General features: G+C 50.2%; 1 protein-coding gene and 1 non-coding gene across 2 annotated transcripts; one reads left to right on the top strand and one right to left on the bottom strand.

The window, feature by feature from the left end:
* On the bottom strand, positions 1 to 21,308 carry CPT1C (carnitine palmitoyltransferase 1C). Its single transcript, XM_068991830.1, has 19 exons — positions 21,191 to 21,308; positions 20,352 to 20,506; positions 15,559 to 15,698; positions 12,696 to 12,867; positions 12,429 to 12,530; positions 12,198 to 12,335; positions 8,400 to 8,477; positions 8,060 to 8,167; positions 7,869 to 7,953; positions 6,189 to 6,384; positions 5,899 to 6,081; positions 5,046 to 5,151; positions 3,578 to 3,694; positions 2,480 to 2,644; positions 2,094 to 2,228; positions 1,332 to 1,484; positions 732 to 845; positions 517 to 609; positions 1 to 286 (listed from the first exon to the last, which is right to left on the bottom strand). Exons 2-19 carry the CDS (start codon positions 20,490 to 20,492, stop codon positions 173 to 175), a joined length of 2,340 nt encoding a protein of 779 aa, XP_068847931.1. The 5' UTR covers positions 20,493 to 20,506; positions 21,191 to 21,308; the 3' UTR covers positions 1 to 172.
* LOC138097270 (U6 spliceosomal RNA) lies at positions 6,421 to 6,527 on the top strand. Its single transcript, XR_011146470.1, has one exon. It is a non-coding gene; the product is annotated as a U6 spliceosomal RNA (small nuclear RNA).
* Positions 21,309 to 21,886: the final 578 nt, after the last annotated feature.

Below are 21,886 nucleotides of genomic sequence, written 5' to 3'. Positions count from 1 at the left end.
AGACAGGCTGCCTCTGTCCTGCACCAGCCCAGCTGCAGAAACCTTCCCCCTAGTTCCTGGGGAGACCAGCTCCCCTCTGGAAGGCGTCAAAAGTTAGTGGCTGTCGTGGGGGCCCTGGAGCCCCTGGTAAGGCAGGGGAGAGAGCCACAGCTGTGCTCCGAGTCCTCCTCCCCTAACCCGAGTCTTCCTCCCCTAACCCTCTGCGCTTAAGACGCTGCCCCTCCGGGAAGAGGGCGGCCACGTCCAACAAGGCGTCCTGGATGCGCTGGCCCAGCCGGCGGGAGTCCTGGAAGGAGAGATGTGTCACGTGCAAGAGAAGCTGGGAGAGGGGCTCCCAGAGGCTGAGAAACAAGAAGGCTGGGGTCCCTGCCCCTGGGCCTGAGGGCTGCGGGGTTTGAGCACTGGGACTCCGGGATCGTGGGCAGGCGGCGAGCTGGGAGTCTGGAATCCTGAGCTGCAGGAGGGGAGGGAGGCGGGAGTCCCGAGGGAGGAGGGGCCGGGGTGGGTTAGCCTCACCGTTCTTGTGCTTGATTTGTTGCTCGAGATGTGGAAGGTGATCACGTCATCGCCCATGAACATGTAGGACACACCGTAACCATGGTCATCGGCCTGTGAGGGGAACAACACAGCCCCAGGTCCCATCCCCCCGCCATAGGTGGGAGGCCGGGCCTCCTGGTAGATCCATCTATCAGGGCCAGCCCCCTCTTCTCTCAGGGCCCAGTTCCACTCACAGGACCGAATCCACCACCAGAGGAGACATAGTCGGGGTAATTGTGAACGTCGAACAGGTGAATTTGCTGAACAGGAATCTGGCTGGTGGCCAGCTGCCACTGCTCCGAGTGAACCTGAGGGACAGAAGTCGGTCACGTGTGCGATAGACAAGCCACAGAGGCTGAACTGCCAATTTCCGTTCAACATGTGCCACTCTGCCCCGCCCCTTCCTGACGTCACCCTGTGCTCTTTCCCCTCTAGACCACACCCCTCTCTCCTTGTTCCCGCCCAAACCACGCCCCTATCACCAACTCAAAACCCGCCCCCTCCGTGTCCCCGCCCCTAACCACGCCCCTCTCCCTTTCAACTCCTGACCCCGCTGTCTTCTAGACCACATTCTTCTCCCACTGGCCCCACCCCTTCGCCCTGACCACGCCCCTCACATCCTTTCCATAACCGTGCCCCCCGCTCTGGGCCCCTCTTCCCTCTCCATTCCTTCCCTTTCTCTCTTGCCTGGCCTCCCTGGCTCTCTCCTCTGTTGATACCTCCGTTTTCCAACATCACCCTCCTTGCCCTGAAGTGCCTCCCTTCTCTTCTTTAACCCTTTCCCTGCTCCCAACCTGGTCCAGGAATGGAGACTGCAGGTGGAGGAACTGCGACACGACATAGAGAGCAAAGAGGTGGCGATCGACCCCCTGTCCACTCATCGCTGCCTTCAGCAGAGCTTGGTGCTTATCCACCGCCAGGCGGAACAGGGCGAGGCACTGTGCGTCCTGGGGCCCCCCGGGGAGGTCACAGGTCATGGAAAGACAGGAAGTGGGCTTACTGCTGGGGCCTGTCACACCCCCGGCCTCAACCCAGCTTGCAACTTCCCTGCAAGGCAGAGATATCAACTCCACTTCGCAGCAGGGATACAGGCACAGAGAGGGGAAGTCACTTGCCCAGGGTCACACAGCAAGGCAGAATCAGGTGGGTTCCCAGGTATCAAGGGCCCAAACTCCCTTCACTGAGCCTCAAAACAAGTAGGGGGAGAGGAAACAGAGGTGCCTGCAGGGTTCTGAGCAGAGAGATTATGTGGGGAACACAAGGAATGATACAAATGAAAGCTACAAGGTCACACAGAGGTTAAATAAAGAGACCTACATTTTGGAAACGGGTGCCCACTCGTGTCCTCTGTGTGATCCCCATTAAAGCATGTGGTACACTATGCTGAACTACCTCTGTCTCCCCCCATCAGTGAGCTCCTTGAGGTCAGAGACTCGGCTTGTTCTGCCCCTGTCTCATCACAGAGCTTGGACCTCAGAAGGCGCTCCTTAAATGTTTGTAAATGTATGAATGAGAAGGTGGAAATGACCGAAGCCTCAAATGAGGCCCACACCCACTGTCTTCTCTTTGTCCTCCATGGCTCTCACAAAGTTGCAGGCCTCCCTTGTGCAAGAACGCACCGTCTCTGTGCGGCCTTCCAGGAACAAGCGAGTCATGGTGGATTCATAAGTCAGGCAGAATTGACCCCGGTCCTGGGGGACAAGGAGGAGACACACCTGTCAGCCAGGCTCAGGAAGCCTTCACAGACCCGACCCACCTCTGTGTGGACCTCCAGCCTCCTTCCACCCAGGAACATGCAGTTGGGAGAGGGCTCGATGGAGCCCTTAATCAAGATGGCAGACCCACCACCAAGAAGTCATGAAAGGGCTTGACAATAAGGGTCTTGGGGGCCCAGGGGAACTGAGGTCCTGAGAGGGGGGGTAGGGTTAGGAACCCAACTGACCCGGAAGTGGGCCAGCTGCAAGGTGGTCTGGATGAAGCTGTCTGAAGAGAGATGGCAGCGTTTGATGAAACTCTTGCCGAAGTGGGAGAAGGGGAAGACGTGGCATTCGATGTTTCCAGACAAGGTCTTGGCTGCCCTCAGGGCTAGAGAGATGGATAGATGGATCTACCAGAGAAGGAGGGAGGGAGGAATGGCTGGGAGTTACAGACAGGAGGAGGTTAGAGTTGGGGCTGGTGTTGGCAGTGAAGGTCAGGATGGGACTGAGGTTTGGGGACAGGGATGGGACGGACAGGGAATGGAGCTGGGAATGAGGACTGAATTAGGGCTGGGAATGGGGTTGGGATTGGGTATAGGATGGGATATGAATGGGGGTTGTGTATGGGATGGGGCTGAGGAGGGCATGGCAACCCACTGCAGTCTTCTTACCTGGAGAATCACATGGACAGAGGAGCCTGGCGGGCTACAGTCCATGGGGTGGCAAAGAGTTGGACATGACTGAGGCCACTTAGGATGCATGGGATGAGGTTAGGGTTGAGGATGGGATTGAATTTAAGAATGGTGATGGGGAGATTTTCCTGGTGGTCCAGTGGCTAAGACTCCGTGATCCCAACGCAGGGGGCCCGGGACAAAAACTAGATCCCACATGCCCCAGTGAAAAGACCCACCTGCCTAAAAGACCCCACAAGATGAAACTAAGACCTGGCACAGCCAAATGAATGAATGAATGAATGAATGAATAAACCAAAAAAGAATGGTGCTGGAGATGGAGGTGGATATGAGTTTGGGATGGAGAGAAAGTTGGATCTGAGTTGGGATAGAAGTAAACTGAGGTTGAGGATGGTGTGGAGATTGGGGTTGAGCAGGGCTGGTGGAAAGAGGGTTAGTTTGGGGTTAAGGTTGGAATAGAGGATGTGGTTGGGATGCGGTTAGATTGGAGACAGGATTGGGGTTTGGGCTTGGCTTGATTTGGGATGTAGGTTTGGAATTGGGCTTAGGGATGGGATTGATTTTTTGCTTGAGACTGGGGTTGGGGATGAGATTAGAGGCAAACACAAGAATTTGGGGATGTGGAAGAAGAACCTAGAAACCCGGCCTCACCTTGTCTGGAAGGTCCCAGTGCAGCCTCTGGGGCTGGGGCAGCGAGGGGTCAGGGTGCCCCTTGCAGTGACCGTCTGCCGAGTAGCCCAGCTGAAAGCATTCTGTGGCCAGAGTGAACTGTGTGCAGATGGAAGCTGTCAGAGTCCCTCCTCCCGCTGGACCAAGCAAGGGGCATCGAACCAGGTCCCCCTTTTCTTAAGTCCCCTCTTAAGGGAGTCAGGACAATGTCTGAGAAACAGAAACCTCTGGATGGTCACAGGTGGGATCTTGGGGTCACAGTCATTGAGAGCAAGGCTAATACTAATACTCAGTTGGTGCTTACTGCCCTTGTACTTCTGACTGGTTCAAAGCATGATATGCAGAGATGATAAATGACAAGAAGTGTCTTGTAGGGTCTGAGGTTAAACTGAATTGAGAGTGTCATTTACCAATATAATCGAAGGCAAAAAAAAAAGTCATTTTTTAAATAAAATATAGGCACAGAGGAATCAGTACTTAGCTAGGGCTGCTCTCAAGATCTAGAATCAGCCCTCCTTCCTCTCATACATGCCTGATCCTCACCCTGGGCCCCAGCCAACCCCTCATGCAACACTACGGAAGACTGGGAACCCCATGGGATGCAGACACCACCCCCGATGGTTTAAGGACTAAATGAAACAGAGAATGGAGAGAGGCTAAGTTTCTCAGGACTGGACAGGAGCTTGAAAATGAAAGAAAATACAACCTTTTCACTTGATGAGGCAGAAACTGAGGCTCAGAGGAGGGGAGTAATTTGCCCAAGGTCACACAGCAACCCAGAGCCAGAGGATGGTTCTGACTCAGGGTGATATGGTTGGAAGGCCTCACTCTGGTCTCAGAATATTCTGGATTTTTATTCTCACTCAGCAGCTTCTAACTCTGTGACTCTGGGCAAATCAGTTCCCTTTTCTGAATCCCATATGCCTATTTGTCAAAGAAAGGTCATAGGGAGTTCCCTGGCAGTTCAATGGTTAGGACTCAACTCTTTCACGTGGGAGCCTGGGTTCCATCCCTGGTTGGGGAACTAAGATTCTTCAAACCAAGCAGCACAGGCCAAAAAAAAGAAAGGTCATAATCCTAGATGGGCTTCCCCGGTGGTTCAGATGGCAAAGAATCCGCCTGCAGTACAGGAGACTGGGGTTCAATCTCTGGGTCAGGAAGATCCCCTGAAGAAGGGAATGGCAACCCACTGCGGTATTCTTGCCTGGAGAATTCCATGGACAGAGGAGCCTGGCGGGCTACAGTTCATGGAGTTGCAAAGACTGAGCAACTAACACTTTCCCTTTTCAATCCTAGATACCCTTCTTTATTGGGTGACCCTGGTCCAGTGTCTGCCTCTCTCTGAGTCTCATTTCTCCTCTAACCTTAAGGCACTAGAGAGGAAGGTCTTTGGAAATGGTGGGGGGAGGGTGGCAGTCCCCAGGGTGGAGGGCCAGCTGGCTTGCCCTACCTCCCACATGTGTCCTGAGATGGGGCAGTCAGCCCACGAGTGCTCCACGCTGAGGCCCAGCTTCCCATTGGAGAAGACGATTAGGGAGAAAGATTTGTCAAACCAGCTGCCGGGAGAGAGTTCAGAGCGGTCACCAAAGAGTCAAAGAGGCCAGGAGGGAAGTTGGGGGGCTCTCTGTGGGAACTGAGTGGGTTTTGGTTAAGAGATCTAGGAATCAGGGCTGGGGGCCTGGTGTGGGGATCCCTAAGAAGGTAGGGGTCTCTAGTTGGGGGTTCTGATCACCTCTGAAATGTATCTCAGGGTCACAGGGTTCAGGGCTTTTGAGAGAATATGTGTTTTTTAAGTTTAAAAAAAATTTAGAAAAAATGTAAAAATTTTTCAGGGTTTACAGGTGCTGAGAGCTTAGGGAAATTCTCCCAGGAGCCTCAGAAATCAGAATGGTGCCTGGTGGGCATCTAAGAATTTATCTGAGAATCTCTAGGTAGGGGGTCCCAGAGCTGAGATCCTGAATTTGGGGCACTTTTATTAAAGTCTGAGGATTCCATGGTCTGCAGTTCTGAGTCTGAGGTCCCCAGGCTTAGGGTTTGGCTGGCGGATTCCCTGGGTCCTAGGTTTGGCACCTATTAATCCTCAGATCTGGGGTCCCTGTGTCTGCAATTCTGAGTCTGGAGTCTGGGTCTAGAGTTTCTCAAGGTCTGAGAATCCAGGTTAGGAGTTTGGCGGTCCTGAAATCTGTGGTTCTGGATCTGGGGTCCCAGGTCTAGGGGTTAACGGCCTCAGAGGTCCCCAGGTCTCAGTGCATTGGGTCTGGGGTCGCAGGTCGGGTGGGGGCCAGATCTGTGGGCTGACTCACCGGTCGTGGCCCCGGCCGGCCAGCAGGGCGTGTGCGTAGGCATCTAAGGAAGCCGCGGGGTCCTCCCTGGTGAGCCCCGCGGGCTCAGAGTCCAGTGATACGAAGAAAGCGGCCCCTTCGACGGCTTCCAGGGCCTCTTGGGCCTGGGTCTTCAGAGACCTCCGCACCTGGGCCCACGTGTCCCTGCCGGAGGAGTGACTGAGTCCCCCCTCCCCCCTGCCCAGCCTCCGCCAGGCCTGCGACCTCAGGGTTCTGGCCGGGCCTCGGGCCTCCAGACCTCTGACCCTCACCTTGGAGCAGCGGTCAAGGCCGCCAGATGCTCCTCGTGGGGGTAGGCGGGAGAGGGGTCATCCAGGATTCGTTGAAACTGCTGCTCCAGGGCCCGCGGGGAAAGCAGGCGGCTTTGCGAGTGAGTCCCCACGCGGAAGAACCGGCCCCGGTGGAAGACGGCCACATGTCGGCTGTCACGGAGGTGGCGAATGTGATCTGGGGTGGGGGGGATACGTTGTAAGAATAAGGGCTGTGCTCGCTTCGGCAGCACATATACTAAAATTGGAATGATACAGAGAAGATTAGCATGGCCCCTGTGCAAGGATGACGCGCAAATTCGTGAAGTTTTCTATATTTTTAACAAAGGAAACTATAAGCAAGGTGAAAAGACAGCCTTCGGAATGGGAGAAAATGATAGCAAATGAAGCAACTGACAAACAACTGATCTCAAAAATATACAAGCAACTCCTGCAGCTCAATTCTAGAAAAATAAACGACCCAATCAAAAAATGGGCCAAAGAACTAAATAGACATTTCTCCAAAGAAGACATACAGATGGCTAACAAACACATGAAAAGATGCTCAACATCACTCATTATCAGAGAAATGCAAATCAAAACCACAATGAGGTCCCATTTCACACCAGTCAGAATGGCTGCGATCCAAAAGTCTACAAGCAATAAATGCTGGAGAGGGTGTGGAGAAAAGGGAACCCTCTTACACTGTTGGTGGGAATGCAAACTAGTACAGCCACTATGGAGAACAGTGTGGAGATTCCTTAAAAAACTGGAAATAGAACTGCCTTATGACCCAGCAATCCCACTGCTGGGCATACACACCAAGGAAGCCAGAATTGAAAGAGACACGTGTACCCCAATGTTCATCGCAGCACTGTTTGTAATAGCCAGGACATGGAAGCAACCTAGATGTCCATCAGCAGATGAATGGATAGGAAAGCTGTGGTACATATACAAAATGGAGTATACTCAGCCATTTAAAAGAATACATTTGAATCAGTTCTAATGAGGTGGATGAAACTGGAGCTGATTATACAGAGTGAAGTAAGCCAGAAAGAAAAACACCAATACAGTATACTAACACATATATATGGAATTTAGAAAGATGGTAATGATAACCCTGTATGTGAGACAGCAAAAGAGACACAGATGTATAGAACAGTCTTTTGGACTCTGTGGGAGAGGGAGAGAGTGGGATGATTTGGGAGAATGGCATTGAAACATGTGTAATATCATATAAGAAACGAATCGCCAGTCTAGGTTCAATGCAGGATACAGGATGCTTGGGGCTGGTGCACTGGAATGATCCAGAGAGATGGTATGGGGAGGGAGGTGGGAAGGGGGTTCAGGATTGGGAACACGTGTACACCCATGGCAGATTCATGTTGATGTATGGCAAAACCAATACAGTATTGTAAAGTAAAATAAAGTAAAATTTAAAAATTAAAAAAAAAGAATAAGGACCTTTGTTAGCCACTCACCAAGTGGCTTGCGGGTACCCTTACTGTTCCATTTGAGCGAAGAGGAAACTCAAGCTCAGAGAGGGTAATAACTTCCCCAAGGTCACACAGCTTGGGAGTTACAGAGCTGGGATTTGAACCCCAGTAGGCTGGCTCCAGAGAGTGTGTTCTTAGCCACTATACTGTTCTACCTCTATCAACGAGAGGGGTAGAGGGGGCTCACCTCTGTGGACCCCGGGAATTCGCGTGGTGTTGAATATCTTCTCATACTGGGCGGAACACAAGGGTCGCATTCCCATCAGCAAAGTCTGCAGGAGATCACAGGCTCGTGACCTGCCTCCCAGGACCCAGGTGTTGGCCACACATTTCAGGACCACAGCCTCTGTCCCCAGCCCACAGGGGCAGCCCTCTTACTGGCAGGATCTCCTGGCGGTCCAGGCGGTGGCGGTACAGAAGGAGGGCATGGACTGCGTTGCCCGCACGCGCTGCCTGCACAGGAGTGGGCGTGACGTACAGGAAGTCCTGTGGGCCAGGCCAAACCAGAGCAAAACGCCTGCGGTCAGGTTTGTGCAGGATGGAGGCACTGACCTCAAACACAGGTCTTGATCCCAACAGGTGGGATGGTGAATTCCAGACTGTGATTGGGGTCACTGACTCTAAACCCCACATTCTAGCCAGACATCCCGACCCTAGACCCAGGGAACTATGAACCCCATCCCTTGCCCTCTTCCTAACCTCCATCTCCCCTTCTTACCATCAGGTAATAGTTGCTGTTCACCATCAGTGAGTTCCTGGAGCGCAGGTATACAAATTCTTCCCACCAGTCACTGACCTGGGAGTGGGACAGAGAGACACACAGCTGGGGTGGTTGGGGTCAAGGGAGGGGGGAAATGAGGGGGTGGTTCCTCCAGACTTTGCCATGTCAAATGGGGAGCGTGGAGCTCAATGAAGCAGGCATCAAGATAGGTAACTAGCAATAACTTAGATGTCCATCCATGGGGGACCAGTTAGCTAAACTGTGAAACCCTCACGTTATGGAATAACATAGCTGTTTAAAAAGCACAAGTTACATCTATATTACTGACAGAGAATGAGCACCAAGAAAGCTGCGCAGTGAAAAAGGATAGGCACACAACAAGACATGTGAAATGATCCCATTTTATTAAAAAAAAAAATTCTACTAAGACCCAACCTGTCCATCAAGTGGATGAATAGACAGTGTGGTCTATCTATACAACAGACTGTTAGTATAAAAAGGAATGAGGCTCTAATTCTTCAGAGTGACAACACCAATGAACCCTGAAAACACACTAAGTGAAATGAGTCAGACACAACAGGACTAATAGTGTATGATTCCACATCTACGAAAAGTCTACAATAAGCCAATTCATAGAGATAGAAAGTAGAATAGAGGTCACCTGGGGCTTCAGAGAATGGGGACAGGAATTTTTAAAAAATATTTAGGGACTTCCCTGGTGGTCCAGTGGTTGAGAATCCATCTTCCAGTGGAGGGGATGTGGGTTCAATCCCTGATCAAAGAACTAAGATTCCCACATGCTTCGGGGCAACCAAGCCTGTGTGCCACCACTACTGAGCCCATGGGCCACAACTAGAGAGAAATCTATATGCCGCAACAAAAGAACCCACATGCCACAACTAAGACCGACACAGCCTAACGAGTACATAAATATTTTAAAAATGTTTATTCTACTTATTTATTTGGCTGTGCTGAGTCTTAGTTAACGGCATGTGGGATCTAGTTCCCTTACCAGGAATCAAACCCAGGCCCCCTACATTGGGATCGCAGAGTCTTAGCCACTGGACCACCAGGGAAATCCCTGGGATAGGAATGTTTTCCCTATGGACACAGAGAGTTTCTGTTTGAAAAAAGCTCTAGTGATAAATAGTCGTTATGGTTATACAACATTGTGACTATACTTATTAGTACCACGGAATTGTACACTGGAAAATGGTTACAATGGCAAAATATATATTATGTACCTTTGAATCACAATTAAAATTCTATATGATATTTATGTTATGTGGCTTCCCTGGTGGCTCAGACGGTAAAGAATCTGCCCGCAATGCGGGAGACCTGGGTTCTATCCCTGGGTTGGGAAGATCCCTAGAGAAGTGAATTGCAGCCCACTCCAGTATTCTTGTCTGGAGAATCCCATGGACAGAGCAGCCTGGTGGGCTACAGTCCATGGGGTCACAACATTGTGACTATACTTAGTACTACTGAATTGTACACTGGAAAATGGTTACAATGGCAAATTTTATATTATGTACATTTGAATCATAATTAAAATTATATATATTTATGTTATGTGTGTTTATATACTATATATTAAACATGTAGTATGATATAACATGTTATATTATTAAATATATTAAAATATGTTATAAATAAAATATATATACCTGAAGAATATCTATATAACCCTGGGTATCAATATATGTATACATACACTCAGAAATGACTCTGACCAAAGTGTTTCTCACAGGCAATGGTGGGAGGGACAAGAATTAACAGGGAGGTGGTCAGAGATTTTTAGTGTTTTCTAGATATTTTCCTTCCTTGTTATTAAGGTTATTTTTTAAAAATATATTTAATCATTTATTTATTTTGCTGCACTGGGTCTTAGTAGTAGCCCATAGGATCTTTGGTCTTCCTTGCAGCATTCGGGATCTTTTAAGTTGGTGGTATCGTACATTTCCTTAAACTTAGACCAGCCAGGATGTAGTTGTTGTTCCCTGGGAATAGGCAACATATTCTGGAAAAATCCAGAAGTTTCCAGCAAATGGTAGAAAAGTTCTATACCTTGATCTAAGTAGGGGTTATCTGGTTATATACGTACATAAAACTTAAGCTGAACAGGTAAGACTTGTGTGCTTTACTATATGTATAATATTGTAACATGACATCCATGTGATGCAACAGTATATGGAAGTGATGTCTCTGCATTGCGTCTTAGTTGCCGCACGCAGGATCTTCATACCCCCAGCCAGAGACTGAGCCAGTGTCCCCTGCATTGGAAGGCAGATTCTATAAACACTGGATCACTAGGAAAGTCCCTAAGGGAGCTCTTTTTAATATACACCTGTTACTCAAGGTCGTTATGTCCTATAAAGTGGCAGTGAACGCTGATTAGCCAACACTGAGCCATTTTTACAAAGGGAAATACAGGGTCAGGTTCCTTCCACTCTTGTTTCACCTCAGCTAGGAATGTGCACTTCAAGCCAAGTCAAAATTTTTGCAACACTCTCCAAATGATCATGAAAGTGCCACGTGTACTGATTAGGGGTTACAAATATAAGTAGAAGAATCTCAAACACAGAATGTGTGAATAATGAGGATTGATCTGTATAAGTGATAAGAAAGCATTGTGTTAGACTTAATTCTTTTTCTTTTCTTGTCCATAAGGTAATGGTGCATGTTACAACTGACAGTGCCTTAGAGGTATAATGAAATGTATCAATTAAATATGTATATGGTGTGTATATATATTATTTATATAACTATACATGTACATTATATTTATACATTATATAATTATGTTATTTAAGTGTTTTATATATATATATTAAGAATGGAATCTAGTCCAAGAACATGAAGTAAAAAAAACCCTCTAAAACTAAGGCTTGCATAGGAAAGAATGAAATACTGCTATCTGCAGCAACATCAGTTCAGTCACTCAGTTGTGTCCGACCCTCTGTGACCCCATGCACTGCAACACGCCAGGTTTCCCTGTCCATCACCAACTCCTGGCGCTTGCTCAAACTCATGTCCATCGAGTCAGTGATGGAGACTACCATACTAAGTAGTCAGACAAAGACAAGTGTTATATGTTATCACTTATATGTGGAACCTAAAAAAAAAAATCTATTTCTTCTTCACTACCTCCAGCACATCACATGCTGCCTGACGGCTATTTATGGCTTCCTACAGAATGGGAGACCTGGAAGCCGCTTACAGGGCAATTCGCTGCCTGGTTCTATGCCTCAGATTCTCAAGGAGTTTAACTCCAAGTGCGTCTAGGACCCTAGTTCCTGAAATCAGATGGAAGTACGTTTAGGGCAGGCGTCTGTGCACACAGAAGGCAGAGGAAAAGAACTATTCTAGGGGAAGGCGTAGAGTCTGTGGCCACCAGGGGAGGGGCTGAAATGTTGGAAAGGGCCGGGAATTCCGACTTAAATACTAGAGGGTTGGGGGTGGAGTTCTCGATGTGGGCGGGTCCCGGAGGCGGAGCTAGATCATTGGAGACCCAGTCTTCGAATGTGGGAGCCTGGCGGATGGGGCCTAAAATGTTAGTACAGGATGGACGGGGTTCAAAATATTGGAGAGGTAAGGGGAGCTCAGAATATTGGAGCATCTTGGGCTGGGTTTAAACTATTGGAGCGTGCGGGCGGGACTCAATGGGGCACATCTGGAGTGAAGCGCCAATCGCCGCCGGGCCTGGGGTTGTGGGCGGGGCGTAGGGCGGGACGTAGAACTCACAGGGTTAGGGGCGCCGCTTCAGAAGCTTCGCCTACAGGACGCTGTACTCACGTAATTGGAGGCCCACCAGGACTTGAGCTGCAAGTACCACTGCAGCAGTGAGGCCTGCAGCTTCAGGAATTCCTGCGCTACGCCCGAGGTCCAGTCGAAGTCCTTGTCGGAGAGGACGGGTCGGACAGACTCCAGATACTGAGGGGCACGGAGGGGAAGAGGGCAGGTCCCATAAACAACCCCCCTACCCGCTCGGCAGCCTCCCTCCCCATCCTGGAGTACCTGGCCCACCTTGCGCACGGTGTCCTGGACGGAGGGCACTGGCTGGCGCGGCAGAGAGCGCTGGTAACTGAAGAGCATTGGATGGCGGCCGGAGAAGATGCGCACCAGGGCCTGGTGGGGAGCAGGAATTAGTGGTTCATTAAAGCCCTCACTGCAGCCCGGGGCCAAGGTGCTGGGGGGGCGGGGGGGGGGGCGGGGCGGGGCGCGGCGAGCGTGGCACTCCACAGAGAGAACAGGGCAGAGGGGGCTTGATCGAGGGCTCTGCCTCTCCCATACCAGCCAGGTCTTGGTGGGCGAGGACATGGCTCCGTGGGGTTCGAGGAGCCAGCCGTGGTAGGACAGAAGTAGCCTCAGGGCCACATGAAGGGTGAAGATCAGAGCTCCCCACAGACAGGACGCAAACAGCGCGGCCGCCAGGACCCCCCGCAGCCTGTGATGCTGTCCACCCCTGGGGGCGGGTAGACAAAAAGAGAATAGGGCAGCGTCTCCTGGCCTCAGAATATCCCTCCCCTCCAGCCCTACCCAGCACCTGCTGTTCCTAACACTCTCTGACTCTGATCTTTTGGCTGTTGGAGGAATATCCTGTAGAATTAGAGTCGGTCAGAAAAAGTCCAGTTTCCTCACTTGTGAAGTGCTAGAGGTGTGATTCTCTCTTGGTGTGCCCACCATCTCCCCTCAGGAACATGGAGACACCAAGTTTCTAAAATCACATCCCATGGAAATTGGTAGGAGCCTAACAAATGCGAGCTGGTATTTCTATTGAAATATACGAGATATCAGGTATAGCTGATATCTGAGCTATTTCCTGATAGCTCAGTTGGTACAGAATCCATCTGCAATGGAGGAGACACCAGTTCGATTCCTGGGTTGGGAAGATCCCTTGGAGAAAGGAAAGGCTACCCCCTGTATTCTGGCCTGGAGAATTCCATGGACTGTATCATCCATGGGATCGCAGAGTCTGGCAGACTGAGCTACTTTCACTATCAGTTCAGTTCAGTTCAGTCGCTCAGTCGTGTCCGACTCTTTGCGACCCCATGAATTGCAGCACACCAGGCCTCCCTGTCCATCGCGAACTCCCGGAGTTCACTCAGACTCACGTCCATCGAGTCAGTGATGCCATCCAGCCATCTCATCCTCTGTCGTTTCCTCCTCCTCCTGCCCCCAATCCCTCCCAGCATCAGTCTTTTCCAATTAGTCAACTCTTCTCATGAGGTGGCCAAAGTACTGGAGTTTCAGCTTTAGCATCATTCTTTCCAAAGAAATCCCAGGGCTGATCTCCTTCAGAATGGACTGGTTGGATCTCCTTGCAGTCCAAGGGACTCTCAAGAGTCTTCTCCAACACCACAGTTCAAAAGCATCAATTCTTCGGCGCTCAGCCTTCTTCACAATCCAACTCTCACATCCATACATGACCACTGGAAAAACCATAGCCTTGACTAGATGGACCTTAGTCGACAAAGTAATGTCTCTGCTTTTGAATATGCTATCTAGGTTGGTCATAACTTTTCTCCCAAGGAGTAAGCGTCTTATAATATCATGGCTGCAGTCACCATCTGCAGTGATTTTGGAGCCCAAAAAAATAAAGTCTGACACTGTTTCCACTGTTTCCCCATCTATTTCCCATGAAGTGATGGGACCAGATGCCATGATCTTCGTTTTCTGAATGTTGAGCTTTAAGTCAACTTTTTCACTCTCCTCTTTCACTTTCATCAAGAGGCTTTTGAGTTCCTCTTCACTTTCTGCCATAAGGGTGGTGTCATCTGCATATCTGACGTTATTGATATTTCTCCTGGCAATCTTGATTCCAGCTTGTGTTTCTTCCAGTCCAGCGTTTCTCATGATGTACTCTGCATATAAGTTAAATAAGCAGGGTGACAATATATAGCCTTGACGTACTCCTTTTCCTATTTGGAACCAGTCTGTTGTTCCATGTCCAGTTCTAACTGTTGCTTCCTGACCTGCATACAGATTTCTCAAGAGGCAGGTCAGGTGGTCTGGTATTCCCATCTCTCTCAGAATTTTCCACAGTTTATTGTGATCCACACAGTTAAAAGCTTTGGCATAGTCAATAAAGCAGAAATAGATGTTTTTCTGGAACTCTCTTGCTTTTTCGATACCAGATATCAAATTATACCCCAAAGCAGAGGTTCTCAATGTGTGGCCCTTGGACCAGCAGCATCAGCACCATTTGGCAGCTTGTCAGAAATACAAATTCCTGGGCCCCAGGCCCAGCAATCAGTGTTTTAGCATGTCTCCCAGATAACTCTAATACAAACTCAAGTTTAGGAATGGCTGATCTAAAGATACAGTAAGTCAATATGTTTGCAAAGTTGCAATAGGACAGATTGTGAGCAAATCCCACCTGGAGGACTTGAAGGGAGTCACTTACCCTCTTTAGATTAGGTAAATCTAGCCTTCCAGGAAATTTCTACTTCCGATCCTAGATCTGCCCTTTCAGGCTATCTGCAACTTCACCTACATCTGGTTTCCAGACAACAATAATCATTGAACTACTCCCATCTAATAACCTCCTAGTGAGTGAGTGTCCGACTCTTTGTGACCCCATGGACTGTAGCCTAACCAGGTTCCTCCATCCATGGGATTTTCCAGGTAAGAATACTGGAGTGGGTTGCCATTTCCTTCTCCAGATCTTCCTGACTCAGGGACTGATACTGTCTGAGCTGCCAGGGAAAATCCTTGGACCTCCCAGTACTGTACTGTACATCCCACATGTGTGATTTTGTTTAATTCCTCCAACCACCCTAAAAACCAATCATTGGGTTGGCCCAAAAGTTTGTTTGTGTCGTGAAGCCCCTGACACCAAAAATAGTGAGGTCTCTTGCCTAAGACCACACAACTGTAGATTAGCAGAACTCATACTTCTGTTAGTGTATATAACCATACCTCGCCTTTGTCTAGTTTGCCAACATTCCCTTTAGCAAGAAGCAGCCAGGACGGAAAATGTGCAGAGACAATAGAGGAAATCACCTCCCTTTACTTGATGCTTTACCTTTATTAATCTGACCCCAGGTGAGTCTTAGAGGTTACTTTCCTTAACAGGCACACACGCTGATACAGAAATGTCCTGGGTGGAGGGCAAGGGGTTAGGAGGTTACTGGGTTGAAGTGGGGAACCTCACCAGTCTGGCAGAGACTCTTTGATCTTCTCCATCAGTCCTAAGGAAGGATCCAGCTGGAGGAAGCAGGCAAGTTGAATTGCACTGAAGAGGAAAAGCCAGCTGAGGGGGCTAGCAGGGAACACGCCTGTGAGAAAGTCGTTCTGTGGAGAGGAAAGGTCACCTATTCAATCAGTTATCCCATCTGCTAAGCACCACTCTTAGATGTTGACTCAGCATTGAGATGCGTGCCCAAGATACCGTGAGGGACAAACAGATGTGGGTCCTGCCCCCAAGGAGGTCAGACCAGAATGCAATGAGTGCTCATGGCGATAGGATAAGGCAGGTTGCTCAGGCTGAGGGAGTCAGGGAGGGCTCCCAGAGGAGGGGTTACTCTCAGGCAGGACCCTGAAGGTGAGACTGTCAAAAAGGCAAAACAATTGCCAGGATACAGCAGGGTCCAGAGCTCAGGGGCTGGCCTTGGAATGAATGAGGAATGAATGAAAATGTTGGGTTGGGATTCCCTGGTGTCAAGTTGGTAGGATTCCTCGCTTTCCCTGTCATGGTCAGGGTTCAATCCCTGGTTAGGGAACATCCCACAAGCTGCTGGGTGACTAACCAAACTCCCAACTCCCAGGGAAGCGATAACTAACATTTAATGAGTGCTGACTACATGCCAGGTGCCATTTACAAGTATAAACTTTTTTTTTGTCAAACTGTGTGGCTTACGGGAATTTAGTTCTCTGACCAGGGATCAAACCTGTGCCTCCTGCAGTCTTCCAGAGAAGCACACAATCATAACCACTGGACTGCCAGGAAATTCCCAGAGATCATGGTTTAGACCTTGGGCTCTGGAGTCCCCACCCTCTGGGCTCAAATCTCTGCTCTGTCACTACCTAGCTGAGTGACTGCAAGCACGTGACTTTACCTCCGTGTCTCAGTTTCCTCATCTGTAGAATGGGAACAATCCAAATCTCAGTACTTGGCTCATAGGGCTGTCACGAGGGCTGGATGAGGAAATGTCATTCCAAAAAGGCTTAGTGCAGTCCAACAGCAGTGACAAGACAGCAAGATTCCTGCTCTCATGGGGGATAGAGACAACACCTACATAAATACAGGCTTTAGTGGAATGAGTCAGATGGCAAGAGGTGCTATGGAGAAAATGAAGCAGAGGGCTGGGGGTGGGGTGGGGTGGTGCAGGGTGGTCAGTTGCATAGCTCAGAGTCAGGCACACCATAGGAGCTCAGTAAATATTACCATGTCCTCTTTGCTGCTAATCTTCTTCTCACTAGGGATTTATTTACTGGGCAATCTCCCTTTGGCTTGGCAGAAGGAGGTTACTGGCGAACCTGGTTATTTTTGTTGTTTGGTTTTTCTTTGTTTAAAAGATGTTTTCAGTGCTTCTATCTGGGGCTCTAGATTGCAATAGAACAGGGGCTTCCTAATATCAGAAAATTTCTCTATAGCATTTCCCAAGTACCAGGAGCATCGTTAAATCATTTCGTCCCCCTGTCACACTCAGTAAGATAGTAAGTATTCGTATCTCCATCATATGGGTGAAGAAACGGAGGCGACAGGAAGTTTGAAGAACTTGTCCCAGGCCACATGGCCAGGAAGTGGTAGAGGCATGATTTGAATCCAGGTCTCCTGGCTCCAGAGGGCACTGTCAATCACTCAAACCAGCCAGATGAGGGTACCATACTCTGAAGTATGCTATATCTGAGAATTTCATATCCATTTGGAAACCGTCTCAGGCAACACTCTAATCTCCTGCCAATGAACCACCTACACCAAAGCCACATGCCTGGCCCAAGTGACCGTCTGCGTGTAATTCACAACAACTCTTGGGCATCAGTACTGAAACCATGTTCTGGAAAAGCAGCCCAGGATAGTGAGGAGTCAGCACGGGCTCCAGAGCCAGACTTCTAATTCTTCCAGGTGTGCCTCTGCTTCTGCATCGTGGCAGCTGTGTGACCTGGGGGAGGGGAAAACATCTCTCCGAGTTTCTGTTTCCTCATCCGTAAAATGGGACTAATGACGGGCTTCCCTTCGAAGGCTCTAAATGAGGGAATTCCCTGGTGGTCCAGTGGTTAGGACTGCCATGGCCAGGGTTCAATCTCTGATTAGCTGATTAGGGAACTAAGACCTTGCAAGTCACTCAGCATGACAAAAAAAGAGGTCTTAATGAGAACCAGATGAGCAATATATTCAAAGGCTTTGCTTGGTATACAGCCTGAGCTCTATTACTATCTATTATGGTTTTAGAAATGAGGAAGCAGAAGGCCAGAGAAGTTACTAACACGCCGGAGGTCACACAGCACCTGTGTGGTATGTAAGATAAGAACGGCAATGCTGGAGTGGTGGCTTCTGTGGGTCAGACCTTCTCCTAAGACAACGAATGGTTTCAACAGTCCCTCAAGGCAGGGACTGTCAGGATTCCCATTTTTTAAGTGAAGAAATTCAGGCTTAGCAATGAGTCTATGGAATTACAGCTCTGGTGTTGCTGAGGGCACAGCCCTCACCTTGGGACCCAGTTCCAGGAGCTACGGCTTCAGGGTGGTTCCTGGGGTCCCCGAATGGAAAGGAAGGATGTGAGAACTCCAAGTGACCATCAGGGCGAGAGGCAGCTATGTGACTGAAAGGAAAGAGTCACTATTACCATTATCAGTTATACTAATATGAGTGTCTGGTGGGGGCCACTGACCATCAGTGACATTTGAGTCAGAAAGGAGTTTCAGAGCTGACTGGAATACAGGCGTTACAGTTAAAATTTTTCGACATAGCAACACCAATTCAAATCCGTCTATAAGCATAGAAGTCAGAACGGTGATTGCTTTGCAGCGAGGGCAAGGTAAGGGGTACTGGTGGGAAAGGGGCTCTAAGGAACATTCTAGAATGATTGATGGCTGTGCTGTTTTGTTGGGGAGTTGGTTACATAGGTATTACCGCAGTTACAAAGATACTACAAAATTCAAGGTCTGTACACTTTAAAAATCCTCATTTTTCTGTATATAATTACATCTTAGTTTAAATACCTATTTATGTGTGTATATATGTGTATGTTTATCTTTTAAACCACAAGTTAACACTTTAGTTGCTGGATTGGCCTGAGGCCCAAGGGTTCCCAGGGGTAGGGCTGAAAGGGGTTTTCTGGGGGTTTGGGTTAGTGGCTATTTACTCACTGGAGCAGATACATCTCTATTTTAACAATCGTTTTAACAACCAATATGGCCATAGACGTGCTATCCAGCCTGCTCAAATGTTCCAGCTTCCAAAGAGAACCCTGGGCTGCCCCTGGGTTGTACTCTAACACCCCCATGCTCCCTCTTCCCTGCCTACGTTATCGTCCACTATAGAACGTCACCATCTGACATACTCTATGTTTTGAGTACTTATCTTCCCCATGAGGAAAGGACTCTGTCTGTCTTGCTCCCTGCCATGTCCCCAGGGCCCCAAATGGTGCCAGGCCCTTCACATAATGCTCCACAGATATTTGGCAAATGAAGAACCATATTATAATCCAAAGCTAACACTCGGAGGGCTTCCCTGGTGGTGCAGTGATTATGACCCCTCGCTTCCACTGCAGGGATGTGGGTTCAATCCCTGGTCGGGGAAGTTCCACGTGCCTTGTGCTCAATCATGTCCAACTGTCTGTGACCCATGGATTGTAGCCCACCAGTATCCTCTGTCCCTGGAATTTTCCAGGCAAGCATACTGGAGGGGGTGGCAATTTCCTTCTCCAGGCCACATGCCTCAAGGTGCAGCCAAAGAAATGCTAACCTTCAGCACTTGCCATGGGCCAAGCACTTGACTCAGGGCTTGCATGTGAGAGTTTGTTTAATCCTTGCAACTGTGCCGAGGAAGGTGCTACCATCACTCTTGTTTCACATGTGGGGATACTGAGGCTCAGAGAGACGCGCTTGTCCAAGGCCACACAGCTAGTCAGTGGCAGAGTCAGGACTCAAACCCAGTCCTGGTAGACCACAAAGGCATTCAAGACCTGTGTTCACAGAGAGGGTGTGGCCAGCAGGGAGATTCCATGAGCCCATGCTAAGTCACTTCAATCATGTCCGACTATGTGACCCAAGGACTGTAGCCCGCCAGGCTCCTCTATCCATGGGATTCTCCAGGCAAGAATACTGGAGTGGGCTGCTATTTCCTTCTCCAGGGAGACTCCATAGATGGTGCCAGACTTCTAGAACTGGGGACCCCAGGGCTGACACGGGTTCTAGGTGGATGTGAGCATTCTAAGGCATTCTAGGGCAAAGGCAAGAAGTGTGAGTTTGGGATCCAGTCGGTGGAGGTTCACATTTCAGAACCAGAGGGAGGGTGTGCCACCTACTGGAGAGGGTACTGGGGGCTCAGAGCAGGGGCAAGGAGGTGGTGCAGAGAGCCAGTGGGCAAGGGGGCCTTCAGGACTGGGGTGTGGGCTACCCAAGTCGTTGATCAGGCCATGGGGTTCTGGAACAGGGAGCATCTCGTTTAGAGCCTGGAGATGAAAGGGAAAGGTGAGAGGCGCACCACAGGTAAGGGGACTGACTGAGTTCTAGAAATTGGGGTGGAAGTTGTGGGTGCGGGTAGAATGTAAAGAACGACCAGGAAGTGGGTACCACAGGTGAATGGCAGTTCTCCTAGGTGACGTTGAGGAACCCAGCAGTGAGCCACAGAGAATCCGGAATTGGCTTTAAGGGGTCTTGGAAGTGGACATGAAAACTCCCCGAAGCGGGACCACCCGGGGTGCTGGGAAGGGAGCCTCGCGTATAGCGGAAACAGGTAACTGGATTTCCGGAAGGAAACGGCGTCGCAGCCCTTCTCACCCAGAAACGGGAGAGATGCCTTTTCCAAGAGCGCAGTCCGGAGAGGCAGATCTCATGCAACACCGGGGCACCGAGCTCCACTTCCCCCGCGTCCGAAGTCAGTGAGGGTCGGAAGCCCACCGCCTGGTGAGCTTCAGCCATGTCAGGCTACAGCCCTGGGAGGAGGACAGAGGGTCATTCCTCAGACCCCCAGCCCCTTCTCCGCAGACCCAGGAATGTAGGAGGCCAGCTCAGCCTTCCCTAACACCTGAGGGGTCTTGAGGGTCCTGGCCGTAGACTCCAGTGTTAGGGGCACTTCAGCCGGGGACCTCTGTGAACACACAGAAAGGCAGGGCGGATAATTGCCGTTAACCCCTTTTGTGGCTATTCTGAGAACGTGGTGGGGGGACAGTGGCCCCCTCCAAAGGACTTTCAAGATTTGGGGGTCGAGGCGGGAAACTGGTCTAGGGTGAGTTGCGGAATCTCGGGAAAAGCGTTATTCCCAAACTGATTTTGAAATGAACACCTGCCGGACGTTGGCAGTCCACTTCATTTCCGCTTCCCATTCCGAGGCAAGGACTGGGGGTGGGGGACTTGTGGCGGGGGCAGGGGGCGCGGAGGAGAGTGGAGGGGGGTTCTCTATAAATTCATGTGCTCTGGGGTGACCCAGCGTCCCCTCCTCCAGCCCCGGGCTGAAGGGGATGGGGGAGGAAGCACACTGCTGCGCATGCCTCGGGGATGCTGAGGCCGAGAGCAGAGGCGAGCGTCGAGGACAAGTGATGGAGATGCCCGCACTACCAGCCCAAGACGCAATCCTCAGGCCCCCGCAGGAGTTCGCGCCCCTACAGTCCGGCACTTACCGCGCTGAGTCAGGGGTCCGCCGACCGGATCCTGGGGACCAAGCCCGAGCACACATACACCCCGCCCCCTATTTAGGGCGGCGGACTGGAGCCTCCCACTTGCATATGTCCCAGTGCTGTGAGTCCACGACTTGGCTGATGCGCCTCCGGAGCTCCTGTTGCCTCCGACTATCCAAAATCCAGGAACCCCAATTTCTGTCTCTGGGGTGCCTAGCCGGGTATTCAAGCCCCGGGTTTTATCCCCGCCCCCTTCAATTCTCTGCGCTCAGTTCCCGCCCCCTTCAAATTCCAGCGTCCAATCCCCTCCCTCCATTGCATCCCCCGCTTTCAGACTCCTACCCGCCTGATGCTCCACTATTGGGCCTCCCCTGTTTTACGCAGCACCTCTCCTCCGAACTCCAGCTTCTTCGGCTCCGGAGTCCACTCTTTGTCTCTTTTCTCTCCTTTCTCATCGAGGAAAGAAGCTCAGCTTAGAGTTCAGCCCACGCGCATGGGACCCGGAGCGAATCTCAGCCCCACCACCCAGGGGAGGGAGGGGACTGCTTTGGGGTCCAGTAGACCCACCAAAACCACCCACGGGAGATGCGGCTGCAGGGACTGAGTTGGCGTGGAGGTGCTACAGCGGGTCGGATTCAAGTTAATCAGAAGGGCTTCCGTTGGGGGGTAAATTGCCTAGATAAAGCGGAGAATATTTTA

This window comes from Capricornis sumatraensis, chromosome 20 (assembly GCF_032405125.1).
Source record: "Capricornis sumatraensis isolate serow.1 chromosome 20, serow.2, whole genome shotgun sequence".
Classification (NCBI taxonomy): Eukaryota; Metazoa; Chordata; class Mammalia; order Artiodactyla; family Bovidae; genus Capricornis; species Capricornis sumatraensis.
This window is presented reverse-complemented; position numbering and strand designations above follow the sequence as displayed.